Source organism: Carassius gibelio, chromosome A22, assembly GCF_023724105.1.
Source record: "Carassius gibelio isolate Cgi1373 ecotype wild population from Czech Republic chromosome A22, carGib1.2-hapl.c, whole genome shotgun sequence".
In the NCBI taxonomy this organism is placed as follows: Eukaryota; Metazoa; Chordata; class Actinopteri; order Cypriniformes; family Cyprinidae; genus Carassius; species Carassius gibelio.
This window is the reverse complement of record NC_068392.1, coordinates 19,643,493-19,661,220: the sequence shown is the minus strand read 5'-3', so window position 1 is coordinate 19,661,220 and position 17,728 is coordinate 19,643,493. Positions and strand designations below refer to the sequence as shown.

General features: G+C 37.8%; 2 protein-coding genes across 10 annotated transcripts in view; both read right to left on the bottom strand.

Moving 5' to 3' along the window:
- Positions 1-3,614, bottom strand: part of LOC127943148 (arf-GAP with coiled-coil, ANK repeat and PH domain-containing protein 2) — a 38,924-nt gene extending 35,310 nt beyond the window's left edge. For 2 of the 9 annotated variants that reach the window (XM_052539356.1, XM_052539360.1), the window contains exon 1: positions 3,208-3,609. In XM_052539356.1, the coding sequence (XP_052395316.1) occupies positions 3,208-3,260 (53 nt within the window). In that variant the 5' untranslated portion in view covers positions 3,261-3,609. Of the gene's footprint in view, positions 1-3,207 lie in introns of all 9 variants that reach the window. The other 7 variants (XM_052539357.1, XM_052539358.1, XM_052539354.1 and 4 more) reach the window with 6 other exon arrangements.
- A 2,068-nt stretch (positions 3,615-5,682) lies between these two features.
- Positions 5,683-17,497, bottom strand: LOC127943410 (protein phosphatase inhibitor 2). The gene is made up of 6 exons (XM_052539877.1): positions 17,128-17,497; positions 9,941-10,048; positions 9,345-9,428; positions 8,846-8,946; positions 8,433-8,603; positions 5,683-7,629 (listed from the first exon to the last, which is right to left on the bottom strand). The coding sequence occupies exons 1-6, from the start codon at positions 17,250-17,252 to the stop codon at positions 7,610-7,612; spliced, it is 609 nt and encodes a 202-aa protein (XP_052395837.1). The 5' UTR covers positions 17,253-17,497; the 3' UTR covers positions 5,683-7,609.
- Between the last annotated feature and the right edge of the window lie 231 nt (positions 17,498-17,728).

The window sequence follows — 17,728 nt, the reverse complement described above, 5'->3', positions numbered from 1 at the left end:
AGCAAGACACCTGACCCCAGCTGCTCCTGACGAGCTGGATGGCGCCTTGAATGGCAGACACCGCAGTCGGTGTGTGAATGTGTGTGTGAATGGGTGGCAAATTGTAAAGCGCTTTGGATGCGGTCTGTTGAAAGCGCTATATAAATGCAGTCCATTTACCATTTATTTTTACAAAAAGGCTTCTACGGGACCATAACGTAAGATACAAGGTAATGAGGCCTTTTATACATTTTCGTGTTTCTTTAGAAATAATGAATGGACAAATGGAGTCTTTAAACGCCTCAGATGTAAAGTTATTCGCTGTCAAAGTGACGCCAAAATGAATGGGAGTCAATGGAATGCTAACTGCGGGTGGGGGTCCGCTAGCCAATGGCGGCGCCCAGGGGTGCTTCAATAAAATATTAAACCCTGCCCCCCTGGTTAGTTCAGGTTAACTAATGGCACAGCTAAGATAAGCTCCAGGCTGTGCCTGCTAAAAATCCTGTGTAAAGACATAATGCTGCATAAAAACTGATTAAATTATGACCCATTTTAGCCCCTAGAATCAAAGAATACAATTCTAGCTGATATGTAAATGCATTAATGCCACCCCTGAGCCGCATTAAACAGTTTGTGTAAAGACACCTTAATTAAATACAAGCTTCCCTAACTAGGGTTTATGAAGGACCTGCGGGGGGTTCATGAGTTTAATGGAAAGCTAACCAACAAATCATCAAAAATGTACATTAAAATGTAATGTATTTTTATTTCCCTGCATGCAATCTGGGTGTCTGCTAGGTGGTTGCTTACTGACTGAAGTCAAAACAGTTCAGCCTCAAGTGTTTATGATACTCTGGTGTGCATGTATACTGTATAGTGCCTGCATTATACACAATCAAATAAAACTCTAGTCAGCAGAGAAAATGAATAGTACCGGTTTTGCCTTAAACACCACAAACCCTTGCTACGTTGCCTTCAGTTAACAAAAATAAACATCGAGCGAAATAATGTGTCTATTCTTTAAAGCGGCATCTAGCGTACGATTAAATACTTTAGTTTGCTTTATAAGTTCAGAGGTTTACTGCAGCCCTACACAATGTGTTTACTGGGTCGAAGATGAAGTTGCTGAAGTGAAATGCATTTGCTAAAAACTAAACGTCTCTTCGATCAAAGTGGATATAAATTCGCAACCAGCAAATTCAAACCCAACACATAAATGGAAACCGATGTCAAGAGGGCCATTCCACGGGGTTTTACCCATCACTCCCAATACACTGAGTTAAACACAGAAAATGGAAAAATGATCCAAGCAGGAGTGGAAAACCTGGCTGCAGAGGAAACTGTACGGTGTGAAATGACTTCTGTGCTGACAGATGAGCTTCTGATCACAGATGGGTGAAAAGTGCACACTAAAGTAGGAAAACTCCCCTCATCTGTGTATTATAGCTAGACTATATTATCATTTTTTACCTTTAAAATGGTGCAGTCAGTGTTATAATAATTCATAGCTTTGAAAACTGTCCTTCATGATTCCAGTCTTTATAGAAAACAGTCCTGATGAGAAATGTTTCAGTCAGGGATTGAGGAAATGAGAACTATTGCCTATTTTCTTCAGAAAACGTAAACTACAGTGGTCAATGAAGTGCTTTTTGACTTTGCGTAAGAAACAACATGATTAAGTGCATCTGTCCAGTGGTTTCACTTCCTCTCAGCTAAACCCAGGGCGCCTTTTTGACCCCCATACCCCCAAAAAAAGAGTTTTCCATAAACATCTGCTCCTTATTTCTGAGAGGATGTGGTTATGAGAGAGGCAGGAGAGATGACGGGGCAGAAAGCAGAAATAATTCTTCAACACTTTCACAGAGACACTAACAGCTCCGGTCCCCATCCACTTTCACTGTATGGAAAAATCTTTACATCAGCAGCTCACATTGCTATTCAAAAACAGGACCCAACACAACCAGATACAACAGAAATTAAAAATTAAAGCCAAAAGTTGGCAATGAATCAGTAAAACAATCGCAAACCTGCAAACTGCAATCGTTTACATGGAAAGAAACAAAATGGCACACTTATTATTCAGGACAATTATCTAATATTGCATATCTGTGTGTGGCAAATGTATGTGAATCTCTAGGATTAGCTGTTCATTTGGAGGTGGCAGTGCATGTCCTGTTTTATTTAAAGAGTATGGATCTGTCAAGGTTTGGTCATGTTTGTGGAAGTGAATCATTGCACAGACAATTGAGATCTCGGAGGACCTCAGAAAAAGAGTTGGTGTTGTTCATAAGGGCTAGAAAAGGTTTGAGTTTGGACTCCAATGGAGTACAAATGGAGGAAATTCAAGACCAATGTTACCCTCCAGGAGTGCTCCACTAACAAAGATCACTCTAAAACCCAGAGGAATACTGGAGAAATGTGTGTTAAAACACTTCATTCCAGCAGAAGAACCTCATCCCATCTGTGAAACATGCTGGTGCTGGTATCATGGTTTGGGTGCAATCTGGTCCAGAACGGCTTGCCAACATTGATGAATTCTGAATTATACCAGCAAATTATGAAGGAAAATATCTGTCCAATAACTGAATCTCAAGAGAAAGTGGATCATGCAGCAAGACAATGATCCCATGCACACAGGTTGTTCTACCAAAGAATGGTTAAAGGAGGACAGAGTTAATGTTTTGGAATGACACGCAATGAGTCAAATTCTGAACCTTAATGCAATTGAAATGTTGTGGATGGAAGTAAACCCAGCAACATCACAGAGCTGAAGCGGTTCCTTACTGAGGAATGGGCTAAGATTCTAAAATCTGACTGTGACTGGTCTCTGTATGAAACTGGGTGTATATAAGCTGTAGGCTAATTAGGAAAGGAACATTTAAAAGATAAAATAGGTATTAGGGAGAATCAATAAAATTAAGAACAAGTACTTTTTTTATTGTTAGGTGATCCAGATTACATCTAATCAATTAATAACCAGCACTGTGTGTGTGTGTGTGTGTGTATTACATGTACATAATGAAAATGTGAATATGTAAATGGCATGCTATGAATAAATTAATGATTAACACAAACCCAACCCATTAAAACAATGCCATGTATGAGCTTTAAATACTGACAGCATAATGAGCATCTAAATCAATGTTATTATTTTTTTTAAGTGTAACGTTACGCTTATGTTGTACTTTCCCATTTACTCCCAAACAAACGCCTAATGTCTTTCCTCACCTGAATCTGGGAGAATCCTTGAGACATTCCTCGAAATCCACAGTAATCTTCATGTTGACTTGATCAGGTTTATAAACACGGATTAAAGAGCTAGCAGGCTAACATTAGCTCCAGTAAAAACAGAAAGAGCTCAAACTTCTCTTCAAATCACTCCAGAATCCCGGATGAACTCCACACATTGGATTCAGTCGGACGTGAAGCTGTAGAAATGGGTTTTAAAAGGTTTAACGTTAGTTCCTCCAGCATTAGCGAGCGGACCGATATATGAGTGCAAATGAGCAGCACAGACTGACTGCGTCTCGAAACCCAGAGCGCTCGCTGCCTATCTAGACTGCACTTTTTTCCACGAGCTTCGTCCTGTAGAATAGAAATGAAATAATTCAAGTAGAATTAAAAATCATATGGTTCGTTAGTTATAAAATGGGCGGGACTTAGTTTTAGCCCGTGTGTTCACTTCGCCTGTCAATCAATTTGACCGTTACGTTTCCAAGCATCGGGTTGGCTGACGTGTTTTTGTAAGGCGGGGCTTTGTAGAAAGTGGGTGTGGTTATACGGATGAATTCGTTTACGGCATCTTTTACTAATTATTATTATTATTATTATTATTATTGTTATTGTTATCATCATCCAGGTTTTTACTCGAAGCCGTGCAGTTCAATGTAAATACATTTTTTCTCGTTGTCGTTTTTCAGACAGTTTAGCGTCCAGCGGTTAACGTTACTAAATGTTACTTTTCCCAGCGCTGGTCAGGTTTGACCAATCACAGGCGTTTGCGATTAGTGCGTAAAAAACATATTGAGATTGTAGTCGGATCTCCGTTTTAGGTATCTATTAAGTATCATTAAATGTCGCATACTTAAATAATTACACTTTTTAGTGTGCAGATGTGTTCAGTAAGATAAACATGGTCTTGAGATTTGAACGCGGTTTAAGGACGGAGTCGGCTGTTTGAGCCCTGACGCGCCCCCTGGAGGAAAACACATGTAGTGTCTCACAGGAGCAGTGACGTCTCATCTGCCGCTCGAGAGATTTGAGACCATAGACAGTAAAAGAAAAGTTTGAGACACGGCCAGAAACAGGCCAGTGAACCCAGTCTTCACTTACACTCTTTCCATGTGCTCTCTGACAATTTTTTAGCAAAAAAAACAGCATCAAAGACTGCTTCAGATTATCTCGAGATATATATATATATGCTTGTGAAATTCATGAAGTAAATACACTGGATTTGGTTTCCACGTTTGAGGAAAAGGTTCACTCCCACTTTTATTCACAATGAAACGACCGATACAGTTTCGCTCTTTAAAAATCATTCATGTACATCGACCAGGCATATATATATATAAAACGTTTTTTTTAATGGTTTTTTTTTGAAGCTTAAAAGTCCATTCCTTCAAGTGAATTTAATGTATAGATCAAGTTTGTGTTGGTTGAATTTATGTATTTTTATTTTTGTGTGAAATACTTCCATCTAGTTGTTGATTTCTGACATGCACTCATTGGAAACTGTTAGGCTATTACTTCTGATTCTGAACTCGTGCTTAAAATTTAGTGTACATACTAAAATATATTAATAACTTCAAAAAAAAAAAAAAAAATTCAGTTACTCTTATTACTGTATATATGTATCAAATGGGACAGTATAACTATCCGGAATGTGTTTTCTCACCTAATGAGTGAAAATAAAAACTTTTTTTCTTTTGCTGAGCCCTAACTGTAAGACCACATAATTAAAATGAGACGCACTTGGGACATTAAGCCCTCTTTTACCTCATTTGCATGTGTTGTATTGTATGAATTTATGAACTGAGAAATAATGTTGAACAGATATTAAAATGGACTCTTAATAATGATGAACAGAAAAGGAAATATTGCATATAAAAATATATCAAAGTATGAACTTGTGTAATTCAGTAAATATTCTTACACCAGCCTAAATCAAAGAAAAAATGTGCTGTCCCAATCACCCAAACGTTACCAATTCCAGTTACCAATGATTTTGCTAAACTAACACACCAAGACAAAGACGTTAGCCAACACATTTAAAAGGTACTGTAGTTTGAAAACCTGTAACAGCGAATTAACGCATATAAAAACACAAACCAACACATTCTTACCCGTGAAAGTTTATCCAATTTATTCAGGAATTTAACATTTCGTCTTTTTTCTCCCCCAGCAGAGGCTGTGCAATGTTGTGACGTCTTGAAACGCATTGCTTTTAATAGCGAGTGACGACACACTGACCGTTCCAAGATGGCGGACGTGTCAATGTTTTAAAGTGGGAGACAGATAACTGATGTGAACACGGAAATAGTTATCAGTTGTTGGTGTGATGTGAACGAGCTTTTTAATAAAGGTATAAGCTGATATTTTTTTTGACTTCGACTTGAGTATTGGCAGTTGTAATGTAGTAATATCACTGTATTTTCTGTAATGGTATGTCACTTACTTTACTTAAAAACAAATCCAAAGAACAAGTTCATACCAACATTTTAATGACTGACAAATATGCACATTTTCATTTGAAGAATATGCACATATATTTAGGAAAATAAAAATATATATATATTGTGGAGGAATAAAATGAACAGAAATTGTCAAATTACTCAAAACGCGTGAAGCAAAAAAAAGAAAGTTCAACAATGATAAAAATCAAAGCACTTGTGCTTGAGAATGTAGAAATGTAGGACTGCACTATATCTGACATGACCGTATGAATGTGTGCAATCCACGTCAATGACTGATGGGACATCGCAAGACAATACCAGACCTTTCATTCTTTTCATCAAAAACTGATACCAGTTAAGAAATAGGTGCTTTTATATTCAATGTGTCCAGCAGTTTGTGAATTTCCTGACATCATTCAGTCAAGGGCAGGCCGTGTGAATGATGGGATCATCTCAGAAACACAGATCTCACACTGATTGTGCTGTCTTTATGTCCAGAAGAAACACAGTAGCCAGAAAAAGGTCTATAAAATGCATCCAGACAGAAACACTTGAATTGAATAACGGTTTCCAAAAAAACAATACTGTGCCAGTGTTTGGGTGAACTTTGTAAAACCAGTCAAGAACCGTTTTATTATTATTATTATTATTATTATTATTATTATTATTAAGTAAAATAAAAATAAAATAAAAAATATATGTAATTTGGTCATTTCATTAAAATTTAGCACAACTTAAGTACTAAATGTTTGTAAATATTTGATATTTATGAATGTAATGCATCTGGATGTTTTATTTGAGGTGGTACATTTTATTCTGAATTATTATATTACAGTGAAGTTTTTTTCCCCCAATTATTATTATTATTATTATTGCATTTTGGTAATGAGTCATAATATTTGTATTTATTTATTTATCATTACAGAGCCAGAATATTTTTGACTTTTGAATTTTTTGTATTTTATTGCATTACTGTAACAAGCCTGAATATTTTTATTTAATAGAAAATATTCAAGAGTTTATATAAAATAATAATCATCTGGGGGGGGGTTTCTATATATATATTATATTTTGTTTGCAGCATTCACCCATTTAGCTTATTATTATTAGTATGATGATTATTTATTATTGTATTGTGTGTGATTGTCCATGACTAAATTGATAAACCAGAATAACAAATCCAATTTTGGGGATCAAATTGCTGCATCAACATACCAAACTTATGATTTTTTTTTTTATTTTATTAGGTACTGAAAGGATAATTATATTCTTCAGCAATCATAGAAAGAAATCACCTCATTATAAATGGCATTTAGGAAATAAAATGCAATCAAAACAAAGAAAGCTCAATAAGGATGCCAAGTCAAAATCCATCAGAACTGTTCAGCATCTGTTAAACAGTTTTGGAAAAGCAACAGAGACAACCACAGGGTTCAGTCTACTGATCAGTAGTTTGACATCTAGTTCAGTAATACTCACCTGTTAAGATACTATTAGTGGCGATGAGGTTAAACATGGTTTTCAGAAGCCGTGCATACAGTAGAGCTCATGTGAGCGATGTGTGTCAGAGCCCAGGACCACATCCGTCCTCCATTAGCGGTGCATCCTAAACCACCGGCCTGGTCAGATCACATTAAACTCAATCACTACAAGAGTTGGGGATTCACATACAGTGTACGGTTGATTGTGGATCATTAGGGGTGTAAGACACAAGCACACTTCTGAGCGGACTCCCACGCTCTCGCCACAGGAAGAGGGTGGAGTCCAGGCCTGGACCTGTCTGATAACAGTCTCGTTTCTTAGCGTGATGACAATAAACGTTTGGCAAATAATGGAGCTGGATGATATACGTGGCATTGTGCTGTTGGTAGGACACACGGGGTGGAGGGGGATCCCGAAGCTGAACCGGTGACGACATGCTGCCTTCCAGACGGTCATGGGACAAAATCTTGACATCCTTATAAATCCAACGAATCAGCTGTAATAGATGAACGATGAGACGTTTGAATTTATTACAGTATTTCAAAACATTTTTTACATCCGTAAAGAAAAAGCAGGGTAAAACATATCGGCAGTATTACATTAAAAAGATTTTTTAAAACTAATTATATATAAATATATATATATATATATATATATATATATATATATATATATATATATATATATATATATATATATATATATATATATATATATGTGGCTTGGTAATATTTTCATAACATTGTAAACTTTGGGTAGTATTTAAATTATATTTAAGTTCCTTATGTTCACCAAGGCTCCATTTATTTGATCCAAAACACTGTAAAAAAACAACTATTATTATGAAATATTATTACAAATTAAAATAATTGTTTTGTTTATGTTAATATATATTAAAAAATAAATTGTTCCTGTGATGCAAAGCTGAATTTTCAGCACCATTAATTCAATCAATCAATATTTTAGATTAGATTTTTTTTTTTAAATTAGATACTTTTTTTAATCAATATATTGGTCCTAAATGCCTAATATGTATTAAATACCGTAATTTTTTTTTTTTTTACATTTTGTCTGATGTCCAATAGACAGTTTGACAGTTATGAGAATTTTTTTTTTTTCTATTATTCCATATGTCGAGCTCTCCAGGGTCAGACAGGGTTAATATGACGGGTTAAAAGTTTATCCAAATCACTAACCCCAAACACAGCACTAGTGATGGCTTGACTCCTCTCCAAACCACATGTGCAGTTCAGTGCGGGTCAATAGTGTTACTAACACATGGTTTTAGTCTTTATTTACCCTCTTGTGGGGGGTCAACGGTGATGTCCTCGGTCTCCGTGTCATCCTTCATCTCTTCGTCCTCGTCTTCCTCCTCTTCCAGCTCACTGGCCATGAGTTGCCGGGCTAGTTTAATGTTCATACCTTCATTATAATGCATCTTCCTCATCATCTGAAACTGCTTCTTTCTGACTGAGGAAGGACAAAACAAAAACACATCCAGCTCGAGAATCCACTGATTCAGTCGATGAACATCAAATCATGCCTCTGTTTTTGTTTTTTAAAAGAAAGCTGACGGAAAGCAGTACTAGATCGGTACATCAAACTGAATACGGCACGTGTGGTTTTATTTCACATTAGCATTATATGCCCTCAACCCTGTTCTCTATTTCACAAGTATGTTTTTTCTCTGTGAGGCCAGACATGTGTGTCACCTTGCTCCTCCGGACTCAGCTCCTCCTCCTCTTCCTCACTGCTCTCCTCTTCTGGTTCCTCCATGAAGCGAGATCCTGCTCCTTCCGCCGCTGCCGCCAGCCTGACACAGACACATTATCAGACAGAGTTTCATCACAATCTCCCTTCATTTCCTGTGGCAGCACAATAATGCTAAAAGCTTCGATTACACACCTAATGTGCACTAATGCAGCTGCACTGCTGCTTAAAACCTTCCTGTCTTCAATAACTAATAATTATGTAACTTCACTTATAAAGGGATTATTTATTTCATTTGACACATTACTAACAAGAATTGTGTGCTTTGAGCTATTCTGATACACTGCAGCCTGACCAAATAGTAAATAAGTGTTCGGTCATTATTAAAAAAAAGCGAATTCCTTGGGGGGGGGTTAAGGTTTGGAGCCTAAAACATGGGTACATCCCAAAACATTAGAAGAAATATATACATATCAGAGATAGCTATTATACATCACTTACTTCTTAGCGAGGTCATCTCCAGGTAGCACTGTGTTCCCGTCCGAATCGCTGAGCGCCCCCTCATCATCGTCACTGCCGACCATCCTAAGAGGGACAGGAGATTTTTGGTCGACAGCCCGAAGGGACAAAGACAGAATGACCTTTTCTGCAAATTTGCCCTGTCATATTGAGTTGCACCCTCAGTGCTGCTCTTGTATTTTGCAGACGGGGCAGAAACATATCCAGAGAGAAGAGCAACACTTTGAACAACCCATATTCCCAATCCATACAGCCTCAGCAAGAGATCAGATCTTTAAAAATGACTATTCTTCAAGCTGTAGCATTAAGGCTCTAGCTGTTTTATAGATGTTTTTCCTGCACACTTTAGTCCAAAAAGAAATTGTCAGTTGATTTTATTTCCCTAAATTAATGTTTTGTTCATTTAATCCCTTCCTAGAAACTTCACTCAATCCAATTTGTTCTAACGAGCACGGTTTCATTTTCTTCTTAGATTTAATAGGGTGGCGGCAGCTTCACTCCTGAATCTACGCAGTAGCACAGTCACAGCACAGATCGATACAGGTATGGTCTAAACAGCATTAATGGCAGCTGCTTACCTGTTGTATGGCGTGCTGGGTTCGTCTATCTTCATCAGCCCATAGTCCTTGTCCGCCGGGTGATATGTGGCCAAAATATTCATTTCATCCCATTTCTGTGACTTCTTCCTAAAAGAATGAGTAGAAACACAGAATGTATTATAGAATTATAGATAAAGCTCTTAGCCGTGATGCAAATGTTCCCACTGGGATCCTCTACATTAAACAAAGGACTCTGCCCCACTTTGAATCTTTTTGGAGTACTTTGGAAACGGCAGACAAAAAATAGCACCAAGTGGCATACATTGCCAAATATACTGACCCTTTAGTGATATAAATAAGACTGGCACACAAAGCCTTATTTCCTGTCTTAAGTCTAGGTTTCCCAATGCACTGAATGCTATAAGCCATCATGCTACAGTGCTACCCCCCAAGAGCAGTTTCGTAAAGCAAAGCACTATTCATTTCAATCGAGTGCCTTTCTTAAAGTGGCAGATGATGCATTTGATGCATAATTATATGGGCAATACCGGCATTAATCTAGATTAGATTAAAAAGTATCAAGTACTAATAATTATTTCTCTGTATGATCAGGACTTATAATTAAAGTAAATGGAATCCATTTCAAATTCATGTTGAATTGAAGAATAAATCAATACAAGTCTTTCACATAAAATGAAACCTGAAAGCTCATTGAGATACAAATAAATCTTTAATACTTAAATAACACTCCTGGTACCATATTCCCTTCTGAAATGATCCATTTCTCACTGGCCTATTTAAGGATATGCATCTACTGCATGGACGGAGCGGCGAGATCTTCGTATTTGACCAGATGGACCATCAATAAGTCAAAGTGATACAACAAAGCTAAGTATGACCCCAGTCAATCAATTATGGTTCAGTCAACACTCTGTCAATGCAATGACAGAGATACTTTACAACACTTCAAGTAGGGCTGGGCGATGATCATATCGTTAGATATATCACCCAGTCCTAACTTCAAGCAGGTGAAACTCTGACATGCTACAGAACCGTAACTAAACATGGGCTTTTTAGTAGTTCTTCTTTCTGTGTTTTGTAGTCTGATGAAAATCCTGTGATTGTATTTGGTGACATGAACGCAGCAGACTAGAACACTAATGCTTTAGCAGCAGCAGTCAAATGTGCCAATCCACATGGAAGAAGAACAGTTACACAACCAGTGTTTGGATGAGGTGCTGCTACCAAGCAAGTGTGGAAATCCACTCAAACCTAACGATAGCATTTCAAAGAACTGTTGTTTGACAAGAGGATTATTTTAGGGAGATGCTGGACACAATCAGTGCAAGATTTACCGAAGGATGAATATAAAGCAGGACCGAGGACTAGTCAAATAAAGCTAATCTCTTCAGAATGGATGTTCATGTTCCCTTGCAACATAATTTATAGATCAGTTTCATTCATGTTGGAGGCAGAGGCCTCCCCAATGGTGAACAGTGGTATCACATGGGAGAAAAAGATCATAGGTTAGAAAAACAGTACATGAGCAAGCAGCCTGCAGGGACTTATTTGGAGAGTAGGTTCAAGGTTCAAGTTTATTGAAAGCCCAAGGGGCAATTTTTGATGCAGCATAAAGTCTGTAAACTTTACACAACCATCAAACTAAAAACTGTCCATAAACTATACAAACAACACTCTCACAGGTTTAAGTCTAACAGCAGTAAGAATTAAAGTAAATCCATACCAGTTACTCTTAAGTGTAGGCATACGATAACGTAACCAGAAGGAAGCATTTAAACTCATGGAACAACTGATGAGTATAATCTCCAAGAATAGTTTTAGTCGTCCGCATCCAGCCCAGAGGCTACAGAACTAGTCAAAAAAATAACAAAAAAACAAGGACAACTGGCTCCATTATATGGAGATGCCTCGGTTTGGCGTCAGGCGAACAGCAGGCAGATGTCTACTGTAGAGCCCTATGATTTACATGATGCAGAAAAACTCAGACGGAATCACAGAATCCAGTCATAAAATCGGAATTTACAGTTTAACGCGGAATGTCACGGAATTTGTCAAATGTTGAATGAATTAATCAAAAGTAGGTCACATTGCATTCGCATCAAATCGCAATATGGACTAATATCTGCAAATATTAAGCCAGAAAAGTCTATTTAAATATGAATTCTGCATGTTTTGCATGTCTGTGTTAATGAATGGCGCTTCTTCATTCATTAAACACACGGAAGCTCGTGTGACGCTCGCTGTGATTTCAGTGTCTGTCGTCTCACTAAATAAAGACGTAAACACATGAACAACCTCTCCAGAACTGCACTGAGAGTCACTTCATGAGCATCTGACCGTTTGTCTGAGTAAAACTAGCATCACATCACATCATAGACTGTAGTATCACATACACAGAACTGTAAAGGTAAACCCGTCAAAATAAAAGTATTTGCCAGAAATCCACATGCTAAAACACATAATTAGGGAACAATAAAACACATGGTGAAGAAAAAAATGAAACATTTCATAGGGCCCTAAACATGTAATATTTGACATATTTGTTTTTGCAGTAGTTTTTGGGGGGTTATTTTTCCTGTAAAGATAGATATATCGTATATCGAGATATAGCAAAATATATCGAGATACATTTTTGCTCCGTATCGCACAGCCCTACTTATACATACAGTTCTTATCCTTACTAAGGAGACTGACAATAACGGTGTCATCCGCAAATGTAAAAAAAAAACATGTCTGTGTGTTTACTTACGAAGTCATTATTGTACAAAATGTAAAGCGAGGGCGAGAGAACACATCCCTGCGGAGAACATGTAGACGTTATTTGGGCATCTGGAAATGTGCTATTTTAGGGCTGGGTGATGAGACAATATTATCGTATATGGACGATTTCTACCAAGTATCGCGATGTCGATGTCAACAGTCAGGTAACAGACGATTATCAACATTATCGGAAAAAAATTACAAATGATGAACCTACGTTGCAAAAAATATTTACATAGCCCCATAATCACCATACCCCTGCTTCTAAATATATAGAGAAGTTATTTTTATTGAGTTAAAACCGGGTCAAAACAGACCTCCAAACTAGGAACATTAAGAATTTTGACTGATTAATACAATCAGTTAATTTCATATTTTTTTTCAATAATTAGAGTTTTCATTTGATTTAAGAGAAAAATAACTAATTTCTATTTATTTTATTAGTTTTATTTATATTATTCAGTCTTATTTTCAGAAACGCTGCAGGTGCTGACAATCAGACGATGTGTGAATCCCGGATCTGTTGTTGAACTGTTCTGTATGCTGCTGTTTGCTCATGTCAAAATATCCCTGTGTAAAGAAATGCCAATGTTTAAAGGCGATATTCTTGACCTATCGCCCAGCCCTATTGGAGAGCAAGCACAACAGATTTCAGGGAACGTGTCTGCGATTAGAAGAGCCAAATGCTGAAAAAAAACTCAACTTAAAAATAAGATCTACAAGCTGGTACAGGATATCCCCCTAAAGTAACAAAAAAAAGCTGCCAAAAAACATGGCTCTCCTGCTACTGCAGATGTCTGAGAAACAAAGAATATTGTTAGGAAAAGAATAGCTTCATATTCATACAGGAATAAGGTGAGAGTGTCTTTAAAGACTTTTAGAGACTTAAAACTAGAGAGTAAAATACAAAGTTATTTAATGAATATTTCTCAACATCCATAAGATGGAATCAGTGAAATTTAGCAATTGTCCTACAATGTGACATAATTAATGCTGTCTGTCAATCATATACGGTAAATCAACTATAAAAATATATAATGAGGAATCAGCCAAACTAAGACCATGAACCTGATCCAGTAGTTAAAATACATGAGGTACAGCAAATTCATAACAAATGTTATTTTCATTTCATTCATTCTTATAATGCATTCTTAATATATTTTGTTAAAAAAAAAAAATGTGACATTACCAAAATAAGAAAAAGAAATCAACACCTGTCGCTATTTCTGTAACAGCTGGTATTACTTTCACTGAGTTAACAGTGACTGAGCAGAGATGATCTTAACTGTAGAAAGATAAATGCAGATCTGAGTATTACTAAATTATTACATTTTGATCTGTAACTCATCACACACTCTTTTTTTCTGTAGCCGTCTCAAATCATGCTGCTTTCCTGTTTACTTACTATTTTCTGTTGAAAATCTCACAGACTTGCACTGAGGGAGGGACCCGTGCCATATCCAAGACCAAAATATCAAAGGCTTGGGTTTTGCCAGTAAATAAAATGCCCTAGCAACCGCATCACGCACCAGCAGCACTAAGGACACCGTAACAAACGCCCTGGCAACCAGCCACTCTCCAGCACAAGCAAACACAAATACTCCAACCATACATAACTGCTTCATAGGGTTCAGTCTTATATTTCTATGAAATCACTTGAGACTTCAAAGAAAACTGACCAAAAGGTTTGCCTCATATTTGATGAAGTTTGCATCAATGATTCTATCCTATCTTCTTTTCTGCAAGTCTAAAGTATTCAGCTAACAGCATACTACACAAATAAAAGAGCACAGCCTTGACTGTAAGAATTAAACTGGCTGTGGTTCTCATTAAAGCTACAGAAGTCTTTCAGTCAGGAGCAGTGAGTGGTTTCTCTTTGCCTTTGCACTCAGTCAGCAGCAGGAACATTAGGCTGCTGTCACTTTAAGAGCTGCACAGGTTAAACACGTACAGTATTTTCATTCTCAACGGTTTAAGTTCACCTAAGACATAACGAGCGAGCATTTACATGGATAAGTGCCACACTGTCACATTTTTGAGTGTATTTGACATGCGAGTTCTCTTTCTAAAAATAAAACCCCCCAAAAAATCAAGCACGTCCCATTTTGTGAGTCACATCGAAACAGTTAATGGCACAGATCTAGCTCTAACACTTCAGTTCTCTATTCTTTTTTCTATTGTATTCTATCCACTTGTGTTCTTTTCCATTTTCTATTCATTCATATGGCTGCAAACAGCAGTTTCTGGGGCAGAGCAACAGGTATATTTATGTAAAAATGAAACAATATACTTATTCTGACTTGTACTTATTAAAATACATAAAAGAATGTGAGATCATACTACATTTGATTATATTTTAAATGAATTTGACTTGAATTATGCTTAGTGAATGAGACCCAATGTTTGTTATGAGATGAGAAATATTGTAATATTAGCCTACAGTACACTCAACACTACTGTGGTTATCTAGCAGAGATGGGGACTCGAGTTTGAGACTCGGACTCGAGTGCGACTTAAGTCGCACAAACAGTGACTTCAGACTCGACTTGAGACTCGTCCTCGAAAGACTTCAGACTCGACTCGGACTCGAGCTCCGGGACTCGTGAACAATGTTAATTTTTAGTAAACGTCAGATGAGCTCGCTGTTAGAGTTGTGACGTTCGCGAACGAACCGATTCTTTTGAACGGCTCATAAACATGAACGATGGGAGCCGAGTCACGGCTGGAGGGGAGCCGTTCTTTCTGTCGCTCTTTTTTCTTATGCGTGTTTCAGAGCGCGTGTTTCATACAGATGCACACAAATGAGCTCCTCCGCGAGACAGAACAGTTATAGGGGGAGGGGCGCACCCAGCGCAGGCCAACCCTTTATAGCGTGATGATATTAGTTATTAGTTGTGCACGCATCCTTCACGTGAGTACTCCAGTGGAAAAAAACCTGCGTGCCTCTGTCATTGGGAAGGAGCGGAGCCATGACGTTTTGCACAGATATTCATTGCAGCCCACTTTGTTATTGTTCATTGACTTGAAGGGGCTGATGTCCTATTTGCAAAGTTTACAGTAGTAATAGTATGTAGACATTTCCATTTTATTTATTCTAATTTTATCTACTTTAAATATTTTTGGTTCTCTATCAAAATGTTCTTGTGTGATAACAATGTTCTTGTGTGGAAGTGTTTGTAGTAAAAGCTGTTTTGCACAGAAATTCATTGCAGCCGGCTTTGTTTTTGATGTTTATTTGTGAGTAGGTATTGTATGAATAACATAAGTCAGCGTAGCTTTGTTCATTCTTAAGCCAGACAAGAGGTGTGCAGCTATACAGCCAGGACAGACAGAAGGCCATTACTGAATCCATAAATGCAAAATACAGATATTAACTTAAAAGTAAAGCATTCTTGGTGTTTTTGTCATGTTGCAATAGCCTGTTTACACTGATTATATACCAAAATCAAAGTTGATATTGTATGCTAATAAATAGAGTTGTCATAATAACATATTACATGCTTTGAATTCCTTATATATAGCTATGCAGTGTTCTAAGCAGCTTGGATGGGTCGCTGTACGTGATGCAACATTTATTATAACCAGAGACTTAATATAATAAAGAGACTTGAGACTTGACTTGGACTCTAGCTCAGAGACTTGAGACTTGACTTGGACTCTAGCTCAGAGACTTGAGACTTGACTTGGACTCTAGCTCAGAGACTTGTGAGCATCTCTGTTATCTAGTGGTCAGGTGCATCAGTGGATTCATGTTTTAATGGGACTCGTTTAGTGTCAGTGCAGTTGGCTAAGCCGTCCCACAGGACAGAAATCCAGTAATAGGTGTCATTCTGTGTGTCCTATTTTACTAGGAGTGGGAGAGCTGGATTCAAGAACAATGTCTTCTGGTGAGAGAGAGGAAGAGGAGGCAGAGCCAAAAACAACACCTACAGACATCGCCAAGCGTCATACTGAAAACACAGGCTCTCCATGAGGTTTCTGAAAAATCTTGAGACCTCCAGGACAGAGAATCACTCTTCTGATTTATCAGATCTGCAGAGACTGAGTTTTATGATGCCAGAGAGACAGCACAAGTGTTATCTCACCTTTATGTTGACATGTTAAATAGGTTCAGTCAAACCAAAACATGAACATGGTTAATATTTCGATATTTACTTTGAATGTAATTTTGAAGAAACCTTTAAAATATCATCGGAGGAATGTCATTTCAACACAAAACTAAAAGAAAGGAGGTAAATTAACGTAAAAATAAACCTCAGAGCCTACTAGCAGTCTAGGCTCCTATCCCAGTGATGTAACTGGGACCAGTTAAACTGAACCCACAGGACTGGTTGAGTGCATTAGTTCAGGTCACGGTCACCATCAGAGCAGTTTGATTGACAGCTCTCACGGTGACAGACGCGCTGTCGGACTCATTCAAAATGTTTTAAAGACTGGTTACTCACTGCTGGTCGTCTTCGGAGTTTATAGGGGCTCCTGGCTCGGAAGTGTCCTGGACTGGCTCCTCGGGTCGGGCTTTGATACTGGATTTGTTCTTCAGGATCCCTTTAATGGGTCGCGGTGCTGCCATAACCGCCAAACCCACCCACAACTCCTCTTTTACACTGTTAACGCCTCAAACTAACCACCAAACTACGCCGAGGCGCTTCAGAAACAACAGCCTGGCTTAATTTACTAACAGCCGATGTAAAAATGAGAGTTGTACGCTGTTTGTGATTAAAGTTTATGACCGTTGATGACTTGAATTTTGCCGGAGCTCGCGCACTTGCCCATTTACAGCGGCGAAAGGAAACAGGGCGCTGCAGTCAGTCTCGCACTCTCTGTTACCGCGAGAGTTGCAGCGTTGCTATAGAAACATTACTCTAATGTGTCAAGCAGAAGTCGCCATGTTTGTTGGGGCTTTGCTGACACACACACACACACACACACACACACACACACACAGCGCTATATTTAATATTTGACGGCTGAAAACAATGCCTTCAATGGATTGTACTGTAATTTAACAACATGCCGACAACTTTCAATAGACAAAACACCATAAAC